This window comes from Haliaeetus albicilla, chromosome Z, assembly GCF_947461875.1.
Source record: "Haliaeetus albicilla chromosome Z, bHalAlb1.1, whole genome shotgun sequence".
Taxonomy (NCBI): Eukaryota; Metazoa; Chordata; class Aves; order Accipitriformes; family Accipitridae; genus Haliaeetus; species Haliaeetus albicilla.
Genome location: NC_091516.1, coordinates 6,930,224 through 6,955,788, shown reverse-complemented (window position 1 = coordinate 6,955,788; position 25,565 = coordinate 6,930,224). Strand labels below are relative to the sequence as shown.

General features: G+C 36.4%; 1 protein-coding gene across 2 annotated transcripts in view; it reads right to left on the bottom strand.

The window, feature by feature from the left end:
• Positions 1–25,565, bottom strand: part of IL31RA (interleukin 31 receptor A) — a 35,199-nt gene that overhangs the window by 4,323 nt on the left and 5,311 nt on the right. Inside the window, exons 2-13 of one of the 2 annotated variants that reach the window (XM_069777468.1) lie at positions 20,833–20,912; positions 18,502–18,798; positions 17,011–17,131; positions 14,679–14,860; positions 13,105–13,256; positions 10,027–10,192; positions 9,339–9,421; positions 8,546–8,762; positions 6,962–7,144; positions 4,519–4,620; positions 3,022–3,168; positions 312–452 (exon numbers count right to left, since the gene is read on the bottom strand). In XM_069777468.1, the coding sequence (XP_069633569.1) occupies positions 312–452; positions 3,022–3,168; positions 4,519–4,620; positions 6,962–7,144; positions 8,546–8,762; positions 9,339–9,421; positions 10,027–10,192; positions 13,105–13,256; positions 14,679–14,860; positions 17,011–17,131; positions 18,502–18,798; positions 20,833–20,884 (1,843 nt within the window). In that variant the 5' untranslated portion in view covers positions 20,885–20,912. Of the gene's footprint in view, positions 1–311; positions 453–3,021; positions 3,169–4,518; positions 4,621–6,961; positions 7,145–8,545; positions 8,763–9,338; positions 9,422–10,026; positions 10,193–13,104; positions 13,257–14,678; positions 14,861–17,010; positions 17,132–18,281; positions 18,387–18,501; positions 18,799–20,832; positions 20,913–25,565 lie in introns of those variants that run through there. The other variant, XM_069777469.1, reaches the window with a different exon arrangement.

The window sequence follows — 25,565 nt, the reverse complement described above, 5'->3', positions numbered from 1 at the left end:
AGTGTTAGGCACCCCATCCCATAATTGACCGCATACAAACTGTTGGTCCCACAAACATCCATAGTATTCCACAGCTTTATTGACAGGAAAAGAAAGATTTGGGGGTTTGACTTCTAATCTTGAGGTTTTAGTCTGTGAGATGAACCGTGAAATCGAGTTAAATTCAGCTAGTGTTGGTAATTCTTCCTTGTTTTGTTTAACACTAATTGAAAAAAAAAAAAATTAACAAATGCCGAAACAAAAATATCCTATATTTCTTATTCCCAAACCTGTTTTTAAAATAGTAATAACTAACCTGGAATATTACTTACTGAATTTCAAAGTCTTGAAGGTTTTTGGCTCTCCACTGGTTCCACCAGCTTCATTACTTGCCATGATATAGACAGTATATTGCGTATTAGCCTGTAAGGACTTCAGTCTGTATTGCAGAACATCAGAGTTCACTGTTTCATCTTTTTAGGAGAAGATTTATGTCAATAAACACAAAAAATAGTGTTGTATCAGGGAACTGTACACTTATTTAGCATCTTTTACAATGATAGATCTCAAAGTATTTTAAAGACAACTTGAAATACAAAGCGACCTTATCAGTCCTTTGAGAGGGAAAACTTAAGTTACTAAACAGTGTTTCTCAATGCTACTTAAAAGTTTAGGGCAAAAAAATAAACCATTATGTATTTACTTTTAAAAATAAATACACTTTTTTTTCCATATATTAAAGATAGACAAATTATGATCTCCTGTAGTTTATTTTATCATTGAAAACAGTGCTTTGAGAACTTTATCTCCGGGAACCTACGCTTGGAAATTAAGAACTTAAAATAGTTTCGCAGCTCATTAAATTTAACTATATTTCTAGTACATGCAGTTAGACACTGATCATCCAAAAGGCTGCAATTGATCAGCACTGGGATATCACCCCAATAAAGTCAGAGGAAAGCCAAAATCAACAGGAATTTTTTTCCAAGTTTAAAAATGCTTTTCTGAATAGAACTCAACATTTCCAATACCTTCTCCATTACTGGAATTAGTATGGTGTGCTTCACTTTTAAATTTTTTTAAGCAGGGCATACAAAACATTCTATGTCTACAAACAGCATTAAAAGCGTGTTCATATTATGAAATTAAAGTCACTAAAACATCTTCTGGTGCATCAAGTCAAAGCCAACTCATGTCATCATTCAGTTCAGTCAAGAAACACTCAGGAAATAGATACACTGCAATATGCCCTGAGATTAAACCACCTGAGTTTCTCTTAAATCAGGGAGGGGAAGGTAAAGTTCTAGAGTTAAAAGGCCATCGGTGAAGTCACAAACTTGGCACAAACTCCATGTTCTATTTTTATCAAAAAGATGTGACATCACAGAAGCCTCAAAAAACATCAATACAGTAGGGTTTTGCCATTTAAATTGAACTCCCTTGAGTTGCTATTTAAAACTAATTTCCTAAAGAAATGAACCTGAACCCTTAAAATGGGCATAGTCTACTTTACGTTAGAAGTAATATGGAGATCCATAGCTCCATAACATGAGACTGCATATCCTGAGGATGATCCCACACAAAGCAGTCAGCATTAAATTACTCAGAAACCAACACAGCAGGAAAAACTGCATGTAGACGACTGAATCTCACAGAAATAATCAGCTTCCTCTTTCTAATTTAAAAATTACCAAGAATGCTCTTGCCCTGGCTCCAAACTGGATATCCAGAAGCAACTGAAGACAACACAAGATTTCTAAGTTTGAGATCTTTTTAAAAAAAGATTTTGTTAGGTGTCTGCTAACAGTGATGTCTAAAACAAAGAAGGAAAAAGAACCATTTCTGAAGCACTGAATGATACAGCAGCATTCTTCATAAACTATACAGGAAGAACAAATTTAGGTCACCAAAACACTTCTCGTAAAAGATTCTGCTGAGATTTAGGCTAGAGAAGTTTGGGATAGATAGGATTATACTGACACCTTGTATGAATAGTACTCTTTGAGGTAGGAGATTACGAATATGCTCAAAAAGTCATGCTGTCAGCCTCCACAGTAGAAAAACAGTACCAAGCACAGAAAATCAAGCACATTTGAAGAAATTAACCTAAAAACTATGTCCAAATAAACTATTTCTTGGCAGCTTATTTTAGCTTCTTGGCTATAATTTGCTATTTTGCTTTTATTATAAAACTGACTGTAAAAACATTTTTACCAGAAAATTTCCACCATACTGTTCCAGAAGCTGAGGGCTTGGGAAAGGAATCCTTCCAAGGACATGCACGGAACTTAGAAATTCACTGAATCCTCATAAGGTTCAAATTAATGAATTTGCACTAGATCTATGACTCTCCAATATATTTTAGCTCCACTTTAGCTCCTCTACTTCTGCCATTACTTTTTCCATTGGCTTCAGAGGTGTGTCACAATGGAAGAGAGATTTGAAGATGGAAGGAGACTAGTACATATGTAAAAGGGGAAAACAGCAAGTATCTGACAAATAGGACTCTCTCATTTGGCATAATCCTGCAAATTTGATTTTTTTACTGCTAACAGAGAACAATCTGCAAAATGTCTCTCATATATCAGTTTCCATCCTGGTCTGGAAAGGGAAGAGGAATGATAGTGCTGCCATACACTGACTATATTTATCACCTGGAGATCAATCAGATTTGCATCTGAGAAGCAGAAAGGACTATGTGGTCAACAGTCATGGCTGTACTACCGTGGGTAGTACAAAACTAATAGTAAAAAAGATTAACTAAGAGCAAGCAGTGCTGTGCAAAATAAGTTCAGAACAAAGAAACTGAGCAAGAATACATGTGTAGTATTAAAGCAGGGACTATTGACTAGAATACCCCATCATTTCAATTAAACCTAAAAAATTTTTTAATTATTATGTAAGCCACATTTAGTACCAGTATTTTCAGACATATTTATAACATACAATAACAAAGTGTGCAAATAACTATGAAAATAACTATCTTCAGACATCAGATTGTCATAACCCTGTTGAAAGCGTTAATGTTTAATCTATACTTACTCAATTCTTTTCCATCTTCAGGTTTATAAAATATTGTATAGTTACTGATAAATCCATTTCTTTTATCCTTTGAAATCTCATTCCATTTTACTGTAACTTCATTTTTCCCTGGAATGCCTGTGTCAGCCACAGGTCCTTCTGATGGCTCTGCACAGAAGTATTATAAATTAGAAAAAGTAGTAAAACAGTCTAAGTACCACAATGTTATCCATCTGCGTTATTTCACACATACCAGTAACATCGGGGCAACAAATGTACAAGTAAATAAGTCATCTTAGTGCTCTGATACAGCCCTTAACTTTTCTCACCCTCTTTAATGTGTGATTTCTTCTGATTAATACTCCCCCTCATCTATTCTGGCATTTGCATAGTTCTCAATGTTACTGCATCCAAATACCTCAAGATCGTTAAAAGGCTCTATCCTCACAACATTAGAGAGAGATCAAGAGGTAAAACATCCTTATGCACTCACAGGGGAACTCCAGTGCAAGGTCACTGTGTATGCAGGATGTCTCTGGCTGAGCTGAGATTCAACTGGGGTCTCCAGCACACCCAGTCTTTGCCCATCACATTAGACAAAGTCTTTCTACTTATACAAGACAAACTCATGTGCATTGCTCGTAACTTTGAAGCAAGAGTTCTCTGTGCTTCAGTTTTAAAACATGTATCTTCCTTCCCATTCTGTGACAACTATTAGTATGGTCACAGCTCCCTATAAATAGGAAAGCACTTGAAATGAAGTTGTAACTGTGCTAGTTAAGTATTACTCAAACATACAATACTCCCTTACCTCCTCCTAGTAATTAATGTTGTTTAGTAGTGCATTGTACTATGTGTGCATGCACACTTGCATAGACCTATATATGCACACACACAAACTGACATTTGCACCTGAAATCTTAAAATTACCAGTAAACTACATTCTTACAGCTGGCTGTATAAATCACTGAATTCACATTGAACTTCTACAAATAAAGAAACCTTCCTCCCATCCCCACCCAAAACGCTATTTCATCCACAGTTTCTATCCAATCGCAAACATCATGGCTTCTTACCATTTTTCATGTGCAGGGCTGCAAACATTTTGTTACATTATAAAATTTAACGAAAAGCAAGCTTTTCAAACCATCCATTTCATTCTGTGAGTGAATTTCCTCATATATTAGCACTGCTAAGTGCAGACAAGCATTAAAAACAAGTCTAATTATATATCTAAACAAGCTGTACCATTTAAGAGATACCCAGTTTAAAAAACTGTTTCATGTTTGTAGCTATACTCTTTCTAAGTGCTTTGTATACAGTATGTAAACTTTACAACAAATGAGTGGATTCAAGCACCAATGTACCTGTATTACAAGATTCAATTTTCTTTACTGAACAATTCAGTAGCTGATCTATGAACAGAATAACCCCAGTACCAGATCGCTCAAAGATAATACACGCTGAGAGACAGACTACAACACACCTTTCACAACATCATTAGTTTAAAATACGTACTTTTTTCTTGAACATAAGTTTGTACTGAATATGGAGCTGCTACTTTATATCCATAAACAGGGTACACTGAGATGTTATAGCATATAAATGGTTTAAAGTTTTCTGTAAAGGAAAAAAAAGAATATTTACATACAATTCTCTATGTAAGATTAATACAATCAAAGTAGAATAAATCACAGTGTAGTCCTAAACATACTGTTACAGACCTCTATTTTCTTCAACTTTTTAGCAAGCACAATTTATATTTACTGCCTCAAATGCTCATTACTGCCCTTAATGCAATGAATTTTATGTAGTGGTATTCATAAGAGCACTTGGTTTCTGACTCATTTTTCATGAGAAATACTTTGAATGAGTAATTATACTTCAGCCTTATACAGCTTCTCTATTACTCATCTCATGACAGTTTAAGGTTTTGGAGAAAGTTTTTATTTTCAAATAACCAGTATAAAATGATACTTTCAGGAATATTTGTAATTTCACATATCTTTAGGTTTACTGCTTTGCAGAAGAGAGTTTTGTCTCATGCAAACAGCTTCAAAGGCACAATGGAGCCCCAGCTCTTAACTCCACATTGATGTTCAAGTTATGCCAACTGCAGATCTGCTTCTAACCAGCTTGACTCAAAAGTACAATTGTACAAGAGAAATCTCTGCAGTAGAATTTTATGTGTTTCAAGACATAGTTCAGGCTTCTGGAAACAAAGTTTTGAGCTCTGAACAATCCAGCAGCCAAATAATCAACAGGGTGCACGCCCTACTTACAAGCAAGTCTCATCAACTCTTGGAGGACACATATGTGGCTTTACACCCTGCAGGATGAAACTAGTGTAAAGGGTTTCCTAGACCATTCCTCCTCAAGTCCTGCAGCTTGTTCAGCAAGAATAATGGCTATTGACAAATCCCTGCATTGTATCAGCTCTGCTGCTTTTTCAGTCCCTTACACCTACTGCAACCCAGCAGAAGTTATGGCGGCTCACATGTCGTCCTTAAAATAATTCCACAAAAGAATGCTAGAATCAGGCCTGAATAACAATGTCTGAATTTGCCTTGACATTTCTAATGTGACTTGTGCTTAGGGTAAACAAAGATCTAATAATGCTGAGGAGGAAAGCTGGCTTTTTTAATACACTGAGAACAGCTGTAAATAGCATTTATTCCTCACAGCAAATTGCTGAAATAGTGCAATTTTCAGCAGACTCACCCATCTCAGTTCAATGTGTAATAAACTGCTCTTGAATTTTACTTCAAGCAGATTTTTGTTTAATTTGGTTTACTGTAGCACAGAAACAGTATTTAAATAACTCTTGTCTGAGCCAGTAAGACAAATTTCAGGGGCAAGCTAGCTACATTCATCATTAACAAACCAAATGTTCCTTTTCACTTCAGAAAATGCAGAGTACTTGTTTTCTGAAAACTTTGGAGATTCTTCTTCCTTGGTGTAGCATTCAGAAAGATCCATATATGAACAAGAACTGCTTTCAAATTTGATAAATCTAATTTCACTAGTGGAGAACCAAAGAGCTAATAGTCCAAAATGCACTTATCACATACATTACATATATTATATTAAACATTTTCACTATTATTCCTGTTTTTGTAAAAAAACCCCAAAACCAACCAACCAAACAAAAACCCCAAAACCAAAATCCAAATGTATAAAGAAAAGCAGATGCATTTCCTTAACTAAAGGTAATGTGCATGGGATATTTACATCAACATCAATATTCCCAGTTTTGCCTTTGCACATACCTCTTGAGCTCTGCACATTGTTTGGTTTTGAGTTGAAACTACACAGACATAGCCAAACTAAGAAAGATTACCTGTTAAAAAAAAGTCAGCCTCTAAAACAAAAAAGTAAGCAGATCCTCACCTATTTGTCAGAGCATCATAAAGCCACTGAAACCTCCTAGAAATGCTGTAGGTCATAATACAAATGTGATTATGTGATATTTAACATGCCAGATTGACCAATCACTCCACTTGCTTATTTTAAAGTAGAATTCTCCTTCAAATCCCCTTTCAGGTTTCTTGCTGTCTCTCTAACCCACATGAAGGCACATGACCGTTTCCAATCTTCAGATTCATTTTTTTGGTTCTCGGTTTCTCTGCTTAAGTAGTGTATATCTGTCATAAGCCTCCCAGTTGGAAGATTCATGGCATAAGATCAAGACACAGTTCTTCAATATGAAAACTCTAGCCTAATCTTACATGGGACCAAACACCATCTTGCATGTTGCATGAAAATTTGAGTTAAAATTGCTATGAAATTACATGAAGAGATTTCAATAAAGCATGTAATATTGCTTTATTTTTTAAAATGGTCTGAGGAAAGCTGGATGAGTTCATTCTTGTTTGTTCTTTCCAGTCTACCTATAAATAAATATACATAAATACATATGTATCTGTACATTGTTACAGCTGTAACTGATAAACAAACATACTTTTGTTAGTTTTCCAGTTTGTAGAATTTGATACATATTGCCATGATCTACTAAAAGGATCTGTCTCCAATTCCTCATACCACTCAACTACATATTCGGTTACTTCTGGTTCAGAGGCTATCCATTCCACAACCACTTCTTCATTTGTTGTAAAGGTCCTCACTGTTTCAATAATCCGAGAAGCTAAAAATTTAAACAGAAGATGTCAGCAATTCTATCTTCATAAAAACTGCAGCAAGAAAACAACTCAAGTATAGCAAGCTGAGATTGCTTCTTTAGAAGAGTATGGGACTTAGTCACAGTTAAAAAAAGTTTTAAAAGTTGCTTTATACCTATGTTCACGTGCATGTACTCAAAATACTTTAAAATGAAGCATGTAAGAATTGTTACAATGAAAACGGGTGGGGGGATTGAGGAGATGATACTCAAGGAGATTTATACATACAGAATCAAAGACCTCTCTTTTAGGATCTGAATTTTACAAACCAATTTACTATCAATTCTACAGGTAGCACAGATAAGCAAGTTTTGATTGAGATGACAAAGGCAATAGGAAAACAGTTAAATCAAGTCAGCAAGGTCATGAATGACAGTGAAGCAAAAGTGAACCATCAACCTGCAGAACAGAGGTAACGAAAATCTGAGTGAAAATCCAACCTGCCAAAGCAGAAGGAGAGAAGATGTGGTGAAGCAGAGGGAAAAGAGATTGTATGTAGGGCAAAAAAAGCATGTCACAGCACAGAAAAAATCAGAAGAACATTTACTGTGGGATACAGAAGGGGACAGAGAGGTAGTCAGCAGCTTCCAGGACAAGATAACATCACATCTACATAACCAGTTTTCTGATTAGACTGGAATTTGACTGAGCAATTCCAGGAGGACAACCGCACTTATTTCATGAGCAACTGATGTAGAAGTGATTCAAGCGTGTCATATGCAACCTCTCTTCAGATCATAGGTAGGCAGCACCTTGTTGTAATACAAGGCTCACAGAAATATGAGAATTAAATGGAAGAGCCAAAGAACACAACTGTTGTGCTAGAGTCGACCAGCTCCCTGAACCTGGAAGTGGGTGGGATGGGGGGAATGCATATGAAATGAGAATAAACACAATGTTTCTCTCTCTGCTTCCACTGATGCATCTTACGGACTATTAAACATGTCTTTAAATGTTGTTGTTAAATGCACTGCAATAATGCCCTGTGGTAACCAATTTTATGACCTAATAGAGGGATGAGACAGAATTGAATGGGACTATAAATTTATTTGGGAGGTCCAAGGTTAAAAAAACAAAACCAAAAAAACTCAGAAAGTAATAAAATAGAAATTCTAATAAGACATCAGAAAGTGTTGATATCTTTAACAAATATATCACAAAACAAAAACCCCAACAATAATAGTCTATAACAAAACATGGTATGTGACAGCAAAACAGACAACCAGATAATATTGTTCTAGTAAAAAGTAATGGACTACACAGCTTTGTAAATAATACAGTTCTATATGTATAGAACTTAAACAGATGTCAGGAAGATAATTTTTTTGTTAATGAGAAAAACATAACACAATATTGAGAAAACGTACTTTTTTCACCAGTGGATGGAATCCGCAAAATAGCTTCAGGAGAATTTCCAGCAGAGTTATAGGCAGTAATAGATACGTTATATGCCTCTTCATTTAAATGTAAATGGAACTTCTCATCGGTAGTGCTGTTTGTCATTTTAAGTGCAGGATGGTTTTCCGGAAAATACTGTATTTTGTAGCCTAGAATTCTCCCAGAAAGTGGAAAGCTGTTTAATGGCTATTAAAAAAAATATGCAGTAGTAAGTGTTTCACAGTGTTATTTGTATAATCAAAAGTATATACTGTATTAAAGAGTCCAAACCAAATTACCAAATGATTATACTGTATTTAGAAAAGCAAGGTACTTTCTTCAAGTCCCATCTTCAGGACAGTCAGCTGCAACAATTTTATTGAAGGAAAGGTTCAAAAGTCGAATACTGAGATTTGAAACAAAGAGTTTCTGGTCACTGTACGAGAAGATTAATGTAAATTTAAACACAGCTTTAGTAAGCTGTATTATTTGGGAGCAGTTGTAAGGACTTTCAATCAGATTTTCCAATGTTCTGTACACAATTAAACCTTTCCCTTCTGCACAGATTACAAAACTCTGTTTATCTACCATTCAGTAAACAAAAGCCTTTTCAATTCTGCTTTAGTTTAGTGAGGTTTTTTTCTGATGACAGTAAAACCCACTGGCAGTAATATGTCCTTGTGGTGGAGCATTTCACGACAGCGCTACAACACTAAAATACTTCAATGCAACATCAGCTGCAGGATACCAATATGATTATCAGTTCACAAAAAGAGTATATACCTTCCACATAAGATATACAGATCTATTTCCAGCTGAGCGTGAAGACTCAATTACCCTCCACAAATCCACTTTTTCGGAAGGAGCTGAAGACACAAAAATATTTTTAAATTTGTTGTTATATGAAAAAGACAGTATAATATCATAAAAACAATCAAAAGGTTTCAAAAATACAGTCTGAGAGCAACTTATTAAAAAGAAGTCTTCCTTTGTGTAACGTTGTGCCTTTTTTTCCTAATTAGTACAGCTTCTCTCTTTCCATAAGTTTGTTTCTGCTTTCTTTTATTTGTTAAGTTCTAGAGGAGATTTTCTAGTCTTGCTTTAAAAACTGGCAATTTAATTTCCCTACTTATAATTTGTTTTATCGGACACACTTGCTACACCACATTTCTGCTACCATCCTGCTTAACAATGTTCGGTCTCCATCTACACTCTTTAATTTTTCCTCTCTTCACTGCTATTCACCCATTTTCTGCCTTAGCACTATGTTGTTTGTATCACCTTTCAGATCTCCTCCACTCCTTGCTCGTTTTCCCTCTTCTATATTTAAACAAAATACATGTGTTCTGTTTAAACAACAGAATTCTAAATTCAATAGACTGATAATATGCTGAAAATACAGGTTTCCATTATTAAATCCTAATGCCCCAAAGTATAAACAACGAAAAAACTCACTAAATAGTTAGCCTACCTTTCTCTTCTGTGCTTGCTGTTTTCTCCCTACTCCACTCACTCCAGAATATTGACTCAACACTCCTACACTGAATGGCAACTGAATATTCTGTGGAGTCCCACAGACCTGTGAGATTACAGGATCCTGTTTTCTCTGCAGAATTCTGTCGGACAGGGACAATTCCCTGAAAGTAAATACATAAACAAAAATTATTTGCTACAAAATTGCATGCAGACATATTACTTTAGTTTTCAAAAAACCACAAAGGATTCAGTTTTCATGTTTCCCACCTCACTCCTCATTTTTCTCTGTAGCATCTTCATTCTTCCTGTAAAACTCCGGGGTTTGAAAAACTTGAGCCAAAACTATGTCTGTACTGACTGACCTGTGGCTTGAACTGTGTGCAGCTCACATGCAATTCTAGAGGAGCTGTGCTGGCGCAGGAGATGCTGGATGACTGATGGGAAGCAACTGGGTATTGCTGAAGCCAGTATCACCATAATGTCCTGGATACAGCTCCACCTCAAAGCAGAAGCATCCCTGGGAAAGCAGTGGTCATCTGCAATTTGTGAGCCAGCTGGGTACTTGTTTCTTTTCTTGGTTTTGTTTTCTGAGTTACAGGGTCTTCCAGCTCTTAGCCATATAATAGTGTGGTGGTAGGCCACCCCCAAGATTATCAGTGTATGATTAAAATGAAAAGACCAATGAAAACACAAAAAATTTTGGTACCAAAAGAAAAAAAGAACATGGAGCCTTTAAGTGGTGAATGAAGACAAGAGTATGAGAAATAACTGATGCAATATCTTCTTGGAAAAGTAATGACAAAGTGAGTAATTTCCTTGTCTTAAAAGGAGCCCACTCACATCTCACTGATGGAAGTCAGAAGCTAGATTGTTGTTTCAAAACAAAAGGTGAAAGAAGACATGAAAACCAGGAATTGGAGTTGATGCATCAACTCAACTGGACTGACAATGGGAAGCAGAAGAAAACAACACGAACTGTAGAAAGATGTAACCCTTCTCTTCCAAATTGCAAAAATTACTCAGTACCTAACAACTCTCATCCTCTCAAATTTCAGATGACTGAAACAGAAAGACGCTATGTTAAAGCTAGCTAAATTCTTAGAAGGTCAACAAAGGTAAGTTTTAGAATAAGGAAGATTCCCTCTTGGGAGCCAAATTAAAGTAGTAATGTCATGTAGATTTACAACAACAGGGCCAAAAAACCCATGAAGAAATCCTTGTCTTCCACCAGTTGAACCTTCCAATGAAAAGTGAATCAAACTCTAACAATACAAAATGCAGACACCCATTCCTTTGAACATCATAATGGGAAGCGCACTGCCTAATGAAACTGAAAATTTTAGTCCATTCTGATCTCAAGAAACTTGATGTCAAAAATAGAAAACTGCTTCTATGAGAATGAATTCAGGGATTTACAAACGACTGCTAGGTGACAGACTTTTTAGCCAACATGCAATAAAAAGGGCTTCAAAAATATTATCAACCTCATGCAGAACCTGACATAGAATTGCAGACACCCCAGACTAGCTTTTAGTTACTTGCCAAAAGGCTGTTAACAATATTCAATTATAATTGGAAACTTAGCACATGCAAGTAGAAAAATAGGTCATCTGTTTTAACTCAGTAAAAACAGTTCACAGCAATTGTTTTAGATTATTTTGGTTAATTGTTCAGATTGTTTTGGTAGGAAGGCTTAAAAGGTCAAGAAAATATCTGTCCTGCTCAAACTTTTTTTTTTGTTTTTGTTTTGCATGTGTGTGCTGACAGACAGAAAAAGAGCTCCTGTACCTAACTGATGGTTTGATGCTGTCTTTGTTGGCCACTGCCATTGGATTGGCTATACAGACTATGAATAATGCCTGTCTAAGATCCTACAGAACTAAACTCACTGGACTTTGTCTTTACTGATCATGGCTACTATTTTTTTCTCTAGAATGTCTGTGGAAAAATGGAAGTAAGTTCTGAGGAAGAAAATGGATGTAGACTGTATTTGATAGTGAAAAAGTAAACCGGTGATTTCTTACATAGGTGCTGACAAATAGACAAAATACATAATAATGCTGTTACTTCACAAAAATGTGAATGTTTTCAACATTTGGGAAGGATCTTATATGCATGTAATCATCACAAGGACAACAGTGTCTTGACTCCAAAGGGATAAACATCTTGAACAGGTCTTTTAAATAAGTTCAGTTTCTAATATCCGAGGTGGACCTGAGCCATGCTGCCCATCAGATCATCCCAAATATATCCTGAATCCAACAACTAATATGTCATATCTACAGTGAAGATGCTTGCCATGAGAATGTGACGAGGATGCTACTTAGAAACATATTTAGTACCAGGAACTTTTTTAAAGCTCTGAGGAGTACTATTAGTTATCCCAACTAATTCTTCTCTGCCAGAATTACACATTTAATGTATAAAATGGTAAGGTCAAGGCAGACATCTCAGTTTGATGAACTTAAAAAGAAAAGCCAAGCAACCTGGCCCATTCTAAAATTTGAAAGAGGAAACACTAAGACTGCAAACAGAATTGCTTCCATAATGAGGAGCACTGGAATAGGCCATCTGAAAGAAGCAAAAGACTAAATACTGTTTTTTTCTATAACAGTTCCATTTAAGTGTCAGAAAGACAAACTCAGAAAAATAACTTCTCTTATTTTCCATTTTGTAAAGTTTATACTTTAATTCACTTGAAAATTAATGTATCATTAGTCCATCTTAATCTGATTCAACTGTTGTGGTTGGGAGTAAATGCTGTTTTCAACATCAGAATGCAAGAGGAAAATAAAATATTTTGACTGAATGTGTGTGTAATCCCTTAGCCTTTTACAGAAATATATTGAGAAGTATAGTATGTACCAAAACAGACATTGACCAAAAGGAAGAGAACAATTAATCCTAGACAACAAAACAATGATCTTAAGATCATAATTATGCTCCACTAAAATAACAAGGTTTTAATCATTATTTCCAACTACTTGTTGCCTTTTTTCTATTTAGCCTTTTATAACATGAAGAAATTAGTCACAAAGAAGCTAACATTCAGAAGAAAATTTATGTAGCTTACCGAAGAGTTTGAATACAAGTTCCTGTATTGAACCTGGCAAATTACATTTTGTGAAGGGATAATCTTCTCAGGCATTTTCCAGGTTACAGTAAGCAACTGCTTTATACCAGTGATTTTTTTAACTGAAAGTATTTCAGGAGGTTCAAATTTCTCTAGAATGGAGAAACAAAAACAGTAGCAGGGGAAAATGCTTTTATAAAAGTTCAGAATTGCTCCGTCTATGTGTGTTACAAGAAGTTTAATTATTATCCCAATAATGTACATCCTCTCAGGTATTCATGATGGTCTATTTTATAGACATAACTCTACAAATGGGAAGTTACCTGTAAGAGAGATTGTACACATAACTGATTTAATGCTGACAAACCTGCTCTCAAACAGATGTGCAGATTTCTTTCATCTGTATCAGCACTGAAGAATACTCCTCAGAGACAGCAGCAGGGAAAAGAAACGAAGCGGAGCTGGGATGCCAAAGTCAAGTCCAAACTGCAGATGAGGGAAGAATTCAGCTGAAAAGGATTTGAGCGGGAAAGAAGTGTGAAGGAGGTGATGGGAAAAGAATGGATTAGCACTAAGAAAAGAGATGGTTGGTACAGAGGATGTGGAAAGTAATGAGGAGCCACGGCAGGTCTGAACACAGGGAGTAAAGGAACATATGGCTGGAGAGCTCATGGAATGCTGCAGCAAATCAACAAACCTTTTAACTGAGTATTTTAACTACACCAAAACGAACAGAGGAAAATGCAGCACAGCACAGAAGGAGAAGAGATAGGCAAAATATTATTGTTGCTCCTGGGAATCACAGAACAGGTGGTTTTTTAACATTCCTAACCAGAAAGTAGAACAGCAGAGTAAACGATGGGTAGACCTGGCTGGAGAAATGATAATATCGCTATTCATTTACAGCTAGATATTGCACTGACATCTAGTACCACTCAAAAATAGAAAATTACAGTCTGAGTACAACTTAGTTTCACACAAGTTTTAGTATATGGCCTTTACTTGTTAGTAATTAAAAACTTAGTCATTTATAATGGATATGTTAGACATTAGCTTAAAAAAAATATTGTTGTAGTTAGACGTTTCATAGTATAAATACAGCACACTATAATTTTTCACCACCTCTTGGTAAGACCAAGAAATTGCTGAAAATTGCTGCTGCACCACCAACCAGTTTGAAGAATTTTACCTGGAAACACCATCAGTTAAAACATAACAACAGAATTGGAAGCATCCAAATTTTGATGAAAAAAATTGGGAAGTACGAAACATATTATTAAAGCCTAAATGTAATGTCAGAGACGTCATAATTTTAGCTAACAATTAAAATTGGATGGCATTTCAAAACTGAGACCAATTTAAAACCAAATGAAACCCAAATAATGGTTTCAAAAATATTATATTGAAAAATTTTTTTTTTATTTTCTTCTATGTAAACCAACTTTGATTACTCAACTGGTTTCAGAGTTCTCTAACCTGTATGCTACAGGGAAGTCAAAAGAATTGGGGAGGGTACAGTCAGCTCAACATACACTGCTTTATCTTTAACTCTTTTTTTTCTTTTTTTTAATTACCTATTTTTTCCATAGGTATAGGAACACAATCTGATGAGGCTTCACCCAAAACATTTTCAGCTTTCACCTGAAAACAAAAAGAACTACTAAATGGAGTATCTGGATAGACAAATGAGCATGACTCCGTTTTGCTTTGGCAGGAGCGCACTGTATTTGGAAGAGTCACCCCTCCTTCTGTCATCCTAAAATATAAAAGAGAAAAATTAAAGGAGTTAGAAATTAGAGGATTTTCTTAGGATAACTCTAACTGATTATTACTCTTTAATTACTATTCATGTGTTTTTGAGGTTGCAGGCCATTTTTACCAGTGAATATCTCCTTCGATGATATATTAGTGCAAACAAATACTCCTTCCTAATTGCTCCACTCCTGCAAATGCACAAAAGTAGCCTACACAGACTCAATTAGTTTTAATTGCAATTAGTAAGACAACTTTCCAGGAGCAGTAAGGAAGAGTAAGAATGCCTTAATGGGGGATCCACATGCTATTATTTTAGATTAAAATCTCAAAGAGAAGTGAAATCATGTAACTCCACGCAAGACCTCCTTTAAAAATATAGATAAGATAAAGCTAGTAACACATGCCACATGGAACTATGTAATAACAAGCTTTTATTCATGTTTTAAATACAGAAAAAAGAAAAGCCAAACTGTACCACTGCCAAGCTATTAAAAAGTAATAGAATTTGTCAGATTTTCTGGAAAGAAAACACTGATAACATGCTGTCTTCATAGCATATACTTTCATTATACGTAGTGTGGGATGCAAAGCTAACAACATTTGTTTCATGTTACCAACCCACAGAGAAATTTTTCAACAAATAAAAACTCATATATGGGGCCTGTATTCCATACTATGCAGTAAGTAAGCACATCATTCATGTAACTCAGAAAATAGTCTGGGGCTGGTACTTCAAGAACCTTTTTTAAACTACTGTAAGCCTGCAATGCTCCAAAAGGAAGCAGTCCTACCTTCCCTAACATGCATAGCTGTTTGTTTCCATCCACAGCTCTCTGTCCCCTTGTACTAGTGCTTTTGTAGTCATATGGTAAACTCAGCTGGGGAGTTATCTGGATTAAAATTAACGGTTAGATTTTACTCTAAATAGTTCTGCAATCCAATTCACTGTGTGGTTAAAGAAGAATTTGTGCTGGTACAGGAAGAAACAATATTGAAACTTACTTTCAATGGCTGTTCTAGTTTATGGTTTCACAAACTCAGCTAAGTTATAAACTGTAGAAACACTAGAAGGAGTAACAAAGTTCCACCTAATGAAGATGGAAGCCTAAAATGTCAAGCCTAAAACAGAGATAAAACTAAAGATGTTTTCCTGCCCTACCATTTAAATAAAAAAGATACCATACGCTAGCATAACTTACAATACGAAAATGTCTCCTTTGGAGTCTGAATGCCTTCTAGTTCTCAAGAATAAATTTAGGCATTTTTGAAAACTCTTCATGAAATCATACTACCTAGAGTCTTGATTAGACAGAAAAAGAGCACTACAAGCAGCTCTATTATGAAGAACAGATTGACAAGTATATTTGGGACAAAATCTGTGCTATCACCTTCAAAATTGTATCCGAGATCTGCCTTGGAACAATGCTGATTTCACCATTTTCACAGTCACTTATGAAAAAGTAAGCTCCTAAACAATATTTGAAATTTAATGGAAACTGAAACTATCAAGTATTTATGCTTCTATAGTGGGGTCACAAAAACATTGGAAAGCATGAGACTACATAATTTGTATTTGTAAATACAAATCCCCAGATGTGAGCAATCCAAAAAGGACAACTAACTCTGGATTCTTTCACTGAAACCTTATGACTCCAAAGGTCCCTAGGTTAAATGCTACTGGTGTCAAGCAGAGTAACAGGGGCTTTACTAGTTTTAAATGGGAACTGATGTAGAGGAGGAAGTAATCTTTTTTTACCCATCCAAAATAACGATAATTAGTTACACACAAAGTTTCCGGGTAACACTCCCACGAAGTGCCTCCATTCTCCATTTGTACCTAGGCTTACTCAGCTTTTCATCTAATTAGTAATGTTACTTCAAGGAAACAAGTGAATATCAATTCTGATTTTGTCTACTGAATATTGGGTTGAGAATGCTAATTTCCTTTATGCAGCATACTAAAGAGGTATCAGATTTTAACTTTTTTCAAGAGTTATCAACCCCCAATTAATTGAATTTACTGAGGAAATGCCATGACTCTGAACTCCACAATGTTTCCAGGTTTTCTTTAAAGAGAAGTCAGGATATGAGGGGGAAGGGAGCTGGTGGTCTCTCCCCAGCAACCCAATTCCCAATACATCCTATACTTACACTTTTCGGTAAAGAGTATAGTTTGTCGTAAGATGTGTTTCTCTTCCTGAAGTCCAGGTGCAGGTAAGTTTAGCATCAAAGTAATAAATGCAGGAAATATTTCCTGGTGTTTCTGGTGGAACTACAATGACAAAGGTTAAAAAAAAAAAAAAAGCCCAGTAAAAATAAGTAAGTCTAATGTACAACTGATTTTGTTGGGTGAAAAAGCAGATTATAGCAACTTCACTAAGTGTCTTGCATAGCACTTCATTTTACAATTTCTTACTGCCCTCAAAAATCCTCACAAAGCCAAAATCAAAACCACTCTTTCTTCCCCTGGGAGACAGGGACATTTTCTCCAACTACTTCTCAGAAGTACTTAACTAAGTGGGCCTGAAGGTATTTTTGCAGTAACTCATTAACTATCTTATATCAAACCACTACACACATTTCCTGAACCTCTAAGTACACCCTCTGCAACACGCCTATAGCTCAAGGCCAGTCCAGAGAGTAAGAGGAAAACAAAGAAATAGCACAAAAGTTCAGGAAAAGGCATTCTTTGAAAGATAAAACTCCCCTTACTTCCTTCCCAGAATGTCTAACCACATACCCTACGAAAACCCCTAATCTGAGGACCCTGCATGACCTTAACATGCAGAAGACAGCTTCCTGGGAAATGTATCTATATGACCTTGAAGAGATCGTTAATTCTGGACTCTATCTTACAAGCAAGATAGGGCAAAGGAAACCATCCTCTGCAATCTCTATAGTCTGAAGTCATCCGTAAATATGTAACACCCTCAAAGACTTCTTTGTTAAAGCCAGACTTCTTCATTTGATAGAAGAAATTGGAGTTGAAAGGAAGAGAATTGCACCCAGTGAAATAAATTGGTTGAAAAAGCCCTCTCCCCAAAACAGTACTTTTCTGTCCCACTTAATATTAACACTGGAAAGATCTTTGGTTTATTTACAAGCTTATGGCACACTAGACTTTACAGACAGGCAATACCTTCTGCTGGTTTTTATTCCACAGATGTATTTTTCTGCATTTATTGCTTCTTTATTAGACTGGGACCCCCAGGCATACGTTAGTACAATCTGGACTTAATCTGTTCAATAAATTAGAGATTTTGTGTACATATTTATCCTGTAACCTTCTCCATATGAGATTGTAATTATAATTTCTTTGGAACAGAGGTTCTCCCTGGAGAAAGCTAAAGTTGGCTAGGCTACACAAAAGACATTAACCAAAGGAAGAGACCCACTGAACTCAACAGAAAACCTCCACTCACTTCATCTGGCCAAAAGTCAGGGTCAGAGAGGTTATGGACCAGTGTCAGTAAGGAATGCCTGCAATTTCATACTTTATTTTCAGAAAAAAAAGGAGCTAAAGGTGTCTTACAATGCCACAAGCTAAAAAAAAAAAAAAAAAAAAAGTAGTTGTTTTAAAAGTAAAATTTTTACATTCTTATTTAATAATGTTAAAATTAATTTTCCCGCATTTCTACTTACAGCCAGTTTTAACTTCAGTGTGAACCAAAAGTTGCTCCTTGCCCAAGTACTTAGTGAAACATTTCACATGAGCTTTGCTGTAAGTGAAATTGTGGATGGTTATACTAGATACAGTCTCGTTCACAACGTCATAGTCTTCCCAAGGAACTAATTCATGATTCAATTTCCAGATGATGTGGCTTGCATTTCTGTGAGGTGTGTAGCGTTTTCCAAGAACACAAAACAGTTTCAGGGTGGATCCTCTTTCAATTTCAGGAGATGAAGGAAAAATGTCAGCATCTCTGATAGAGTTTTCATCTAAAAACAAAATCAAAGATATCACATAACCTAATTCCTTTTAAAAATCAGTGGAAAAATGATAACTTATTTTCTTGTCTACAGATCATTTAGATTTTTTTCATATGGAGTTGAAATAAACTGCTGAGTTAGTCACTCAAATCAGATATTGCTGTTTGGAAACTCAGTTTACATTAATTTAACTACTGTATTACCATAGGGATTATGTAAGAATGATGTTTTTATACTTTCCCAGAAAAAATGGAGAAATTTCAATTCAAATGTTTTTTAATAGCTGAAAATGAAGAAAAGAGACTTTTAAATCTGTTTTTTAAAAAAATATTCCTATATGTAAAAGATACACATACCATTTAGATGTTATTACTAATAACTATATCGGAAAATACATCAAACTGGTAAGTTTAAAATTTACAACTAAGCTGCAATATATTTCAGTATCTCGGTAGTACTTTCACCCCTCATAGAATTTATATTCCCAGATACAGTGCAGGAATTGTATACAAAATGCACGTAAAAGGGAAACACAGCAGCAGGCTGAATGAATGAATTCAGCAACAAAGTTACCAAACAGTGCAAGAATCACCCATTAGAGTCCTGCAAGGAGCTAGCTATTTTTTTTTTTTGCTGCTTAATTTCTTGAAGACAAATTTCATAAATAAATCTGTTAAATAAAAATACCCCAAACTTTTACAGATAGAATTTCTTTGCTAGAATGTAGGTATGAAAGGGAATCAAATATTAAACTTTCTTCCTTGTTTTCTGGTAATTCTCTCCTTTTTGGGTGTATTAACTGTAAATTGCTTTCTATGTTTCTTTTTGTGACCTTTTTGTTTCAAAGTAATTTATGTTTCAAAGTCATACTAATGGCTACTTTACACTCTACTGCACAAATTTTACTGTGTATCAGTTGTAAGCAATTACCTGCACTGTTTCATGTATTGTTCAAGCTTCTACAAACATATGCACCCCTCTTCCATGTAATCCCCAAACAATTTAAGACACAAATACCATTATATAATTACTGTTGTGTGCTAAGTTGTCTGTGATAAATTGCACATGAACTTTCAATTATTGTCACAAAGTCATTATCTCTGTCCTTATGATTTCCTATTCTAACCCATACTATTCAACTTAATCAGTTTAAAGTGGCACTGTTGTCACAAGTATTTTTAATCCTCAACCACTTATTCACTGCTGTTATCCCCCTTTGTGTGTCAGAAGTGCCTGCGTAGTGAACCAAAAGGAAACCAATACGCGTGAAAAATAAAAGTTTGGCAAAAAATAACATCGTCCTCCATCCAGATCAGATTCCTCACCACTTCACGACTAGCCACACAAACATGCACTCTAGTGGAAGAAGAGGGAGATGAGAGGTGGATGGAGTGCAGAACTACGTGCTCTTCCAACTGCAGTGGTTACCTGTGCTAGCTTAAACTGACTGTGGAACTACCACATTTTAAAAAAAAAAAAAAAAAAAAAAAAAAATCAATAGTCACACATTGTCAGGTGACTTTTAAAAATAGGAATGAGAACATTAGTAGGCATTGTATGAATCTCTGAATAGGTAATATTTGACTTAAAACAGTCCAGAACCAGTAGACATTAACTGCATTTTAAGTGTTCATGTTACAGAAACATCAGTTTGTTCCATCAGCAGATCTCCAAAGTTACCAGCCTTCACAATCCAACAAGAATTGAACTCTGATATGACTTCCAGATACAGATTCCCCTTCTATACGCCATGCAACAGGGGAACAGTAAGTTTTAAAATACCTTTTTTTTTTTAATACTTTAAATACAAAAGAAAACAAATCCAGGCTATGATGATGACAATTAACATTCCACAAGAGGACATCAAGAGTGCCATAAATTTTTCTCTCTATACTGTACACTAGTTAGTCAATCACCTACTAACTTCTATTTTTAAAATACACTTTCTTCATTTTCAAAACTCTTCGAAATTTCATCTGGAGAAGGTCATCTTTTGGAAAACTTTCTTATGGCAAGACAGGTGCTAATAATCAAGAAACATACCTGCTATACAGCTGCAAAGCAGGACAAAGATCCAAATCAAACAGCTGAACATTTCTTTTTCACTATCTGGGCAGGAAATGCTGTCATAAAATAAAAATAACAATAATATACTTCAAGTAAAGATGCCCCTGTAATACTTTGTAAGCGTTTGTATAAGAGTTAATAATGCTATTCAGTATTTCCCACTGGCATTCAAGTTAAGTATTGCTTTGTCCAAGTGTTACTTTCCTGCACGATGGGAGAAATTTGATGCAGTCTTTCTAAGATAAGTGTATACTTTTCCTATAAAGAAGAGAGAGGTAAGTGTACCTGAAATCCTTCTGAGGGCAATCCAATCCACCTAAGCAATTTACTTTCCAAGGACCATGTAAAGAAGTGGTAAGAAATATATCTACATCCACTTGAAATCCAGCCTGCCTAGCCCTATCTTCTGAGCAGATTCACCAAGCAGAGTGAATTCCTTCGAAAAGGAAGGCTGTTGCAGGAGAAGGAATGATCCTGCATCTCTTGTGCATCACCACCTAATAAAACAATTGTTCAGGAAGCCAGCAACAGTCCCAGGTCATCATCCACCTGAAAGAGGGTGAATTCACACTGTTTTTATCCCAGCTAAGTGTCCCAGACACCACACCTGAAGACAACTCTGCAAAGCGTCTGGCTCATGTTCTACCTGGTGTCCACCAGGACCCCCAGGGCCTTTTCTGCCGAGCTGCCTTCCAGCTGGCCAGCCCTCTGTCTGTACTGGTGTCTGGGGTTGTTCCTCCCCAGGTGCAGGACTTTGCTCTTCTCCTTGTTGAGCCGCATGAGGTTCCTGGCAGCCCTTTTCTCCAGCTTGTTGAGGTCCCTCTGGATGGCAGCATGACCCTCTGGCACATCAGCCACTCCTCCTAGTTTTGTGTCATCAGCAAACTTGCTGGGGGTACGCTCTGCCCCATCACCCAGATCATTAATGAAGAGGATCAACAGGACTGGACCCAGTATTGACCCCTGGGGTACATCGCTAGTCACTGGCCTCCAACTAGACTTTGTGCCACTGACCATCATCCTCTGGGCCCGTTTGTTCTGCCAGTTTTCAATCCACTTCACTGTCTGCTCATCCAGCCCACGCTTCATCAGCTTGTCGGTAACAACTCTGTCTGCAAAGCGGCCCAACTCCAACATCGAGGGCGGAGTATGTTGCAACCCAGACTACACCTTTGGCTAGTAAGTAGGAGATCTGCCTGTAGAAAACAGAGGTTTCAGACCTCCTTCAGCAGATGAAAGCCTAGGGCGCAATATTCCTACTTACTGGACAAGTAGCTCTAGCTACTATGTTCATAAGCAAAAGGTGGGCATTACTATTGCTGCAGTTAGTTAGGGCCCCTGTTTTGCATTAGGTTTTCAGATTTATCTGAGGAGTTGCTGGAAAGCCAGCTCTCCAAGCAAACCTATATCTCAGGAGTGGTCCAGGTGGGAGGCAAGTGCTCTCTCCCTAGAACAGGTACACCAGCAGCTTTCAGACCAAAGGTGGCATCTCCTCCTCCCACAGGTTCGGACAATGCTAGGAAGCAGGTGTGCACCAGGTCACTGTATGGGACAGAGATCTATAGGTGGGATATAGGCAGAAGGGGTTCTGCCCTATATTATGGTCCCTTCCACAAAAACTTCTTAGTTTTGCTACAAAATAAAGTTTTACAGTAATCTAGAAGAGAAAACCATAGTAAAAAAAAAAAAAAAAGCTTTTTGTGTTCAGTTTCTGCCAGAACTAATCTTAAGCATTATTTTCAGTCTGTCTCAGGAAGCATTTATAAACTTTGAGGCTATGGCAGTGCAAAACAGGACAAAAAAATGAAAAGGGCACATGGGGCAAGAAGAGAAATGAGGGAGGCGTTTGCCCAGTGACACACTCCTAAAATACAGCCGTAGCAAGATGTGTATCAACAAGAAACAAAGCAATTACAAAAAGAGAATCTATTACTACTTTCATTACCTAGTGTGTAAGTTCTTGTTCTCAAAGCAGTAAAGACAAATTACACTACTGATGGCAATAAAAACAAAGAACCTTAAGGAACTGTTCCATGTATTTGGCACCAGTAGGTATAGAACTAAAAATAGATGCCGATGTAGAAATATTTAGATAGTTATTTTTAAATTTTAGAATTAACATAGTCCATAGCAATGTTGATGAGATACTGGAAGTTCTACTCTGTTAAAGCTAAGAATGTATTTTGTAACCACTGAAGTGTGTGTTTACTCTGATTTTATTTTTTAAAGTTTAAGAAGGATACCAATGTAAAAAAATCAGTCCCAAAGTCAGGGCCTACAGGAAAACTACATCCCATTCAAAAACAAAGAAAAATCATAATGATGACTCTAAAAAAGGCTTTGCCAACTTCATCGGGCCACACACCAATGACTGCTATACTGTGGTAAACAGTGGCAGTCAGTACTTCATCAGCTAGGAGACTAGCAGTTGCAGCAAACCAACATGCTTCAAAGATCATTATTAACATCAACAAAACCAAGCAAAATAACCAAGAGCACTACAAGGTGATGTGCCCAATCAAAACTACCTGACAGAGGAGGGAGGAATAGTAAGCCAAAGACAAATCAAGTTACAGATGCTACAAGGGCATAAGTATTTTTTTATAAACTTTAAAAAGTAAATAATTTTATTAGTCAAATAAAATGTTTTTGCAACAGCTCTACGAATATGGCTTTAATCTTGGGGGATATACTTGTTCATGAGAACACCAAATCCTCCGTGTGGCATGTGAAGATAAGCATACATATAATTGTTTACAGGAAAGAGCTTAAGGCACTTGATATAAATAATAAGGCTCTATTCTTCCTTTTCTGTAGACTAAACTGCTAGCAACATGTAATAAAAGCTCAATGTGTATCTGTATTGTAAAGACTACTTGAAATAAAACCAATAGTTCAAAACACAGGCTTTCCACTTACCTGCATCAACCATTACATATTATGGCTGTGACTAATTAAAGAATTTCCCTTAGTGATTGAATTCTTCCTTAGATTCACTAAACATAACTACACAGTAACAAAGAACAGTAAAAGCTGCCTTAAGATTAGATAACAGTATGTAAAGAAACAACTGCTTCCCGATCATATAGGCAGCAGCACCATGTCAAATATATGCAACTATAAAAGAATTGAGCAAAAAGAGAGAAAAGCAATGTCACCACAGAGCAGCTGTCAATACTGAACTTGATTACACTGCTCTAAGTGAAAAGGGCCAATAGGTTTTCCTACTTTGTGGACTACTCAGAGAAAAAAAAAAAAAGAAAAAAGAAAAATCAGCTAATACCAAGACCAAAACGAAGATGATGGTTCTCCCCAGGCAGGACATGCAAAGTCCCTTCCAGCCTAAGAAAGAATCAATCTACAAAATGTTTCTAATGAAATTAACAGTCCATTTCAAAAGAAGATCTGGCGCAAAAAAAGCAACCATGAGTTGACATGGACACTGACTTTATCTGGGAGCAGCTACCCTTCTTTTGGAAATTAAATTATTTTGTAGGTCTTTGCTGAGAATTTGTGAGAAAAATGAAAAGACAGTATGAGTGGAACCATGGCCTTGGTTAAAGCATAAAACACTTGAAAGGATGCAAAAACTCTAGCAGGGAGATGAAGAACAATCTGCTAGATAAAGAAGAAAAAAGAAAAAAGGAAAAAAAAACTATTAAATTTATCAAACACTTCCCACTGTCTTTGCTTACAACTTGGCAAAGCTCTAAAGGTTTCTGCTGATATTCTACATATGGTGGTTCACTGTTTTTGAGGAGACACGAGACAGAAGAGGCTGCATTTCAGCCAAAACAGTTCAGCTATTTCCAAGAATAAGGAAAGCATTTTTTTTATCATATTCCTTTGACTAGCTCCAGCAATCCCACACTTTTTTAGGAAGGAATTGGAATTGAAAATCATTGGGAAATCATAAAAACATTTTTTAATTATGCTTGTGCCAAGAATACCACATACCACCACATATTCCACCACAGTGGAGCACAGTGCTAAAAGATGAGGCATGGCAAATCCGGGCCCCACGACAAGTTACAAGCCTTTGAAAAATTCTAGTTCTACATGCTCACCAGAAAGCTTAAACAAAGATTGCATCCACACTCAGTGAGCGCTCCTCATCCTGTACCCATACCTACCTTTTCCCCGGCTCCTAGTGCTCATCACACAGTAAGCCATGTCCGCTTGCCAAAATAGCAGAAAACTAAGCAAAAAATGTATTTGTGCTGCATTAGCAAATGTAAGCAACTTGCTACATGATCTGACAGGCATCTGAGTTGGAGAAATAGAGAACTGGGGAGAGAGACCTCCATGACACTTCTTCCCAGCTGTGAGCTGTTGATTTGGTTCGGTCCTGATGCTATGCTGTACCTCCTTCCACTTTCTCCAGTACCAATTAGCAGCCAGTTATTTGACATGCCAGCTGCTAGTTACTACATGTCAGAGACCAGGGTAGTGACTCAGCCGGTTAAAACCCTGCTCATGTCTTACGTGGTTGTCACTATACTGACACGTGACTAAATAGCTCCTTGGCTGTTTAGTTAAGAGATAACATATGTAAAGGTGGTGAAAGAACATTCCTCGGTAAAAGTCACATCATATTCAGAAGTGCTTAACTTAAAGATATCTATAAAAGCTGAATTCTGATGACTAAACAAAGAGCACGAACAGAACTGTCTTCCTCAACTATTTAAAAAACTGATTCACCAAAGCCA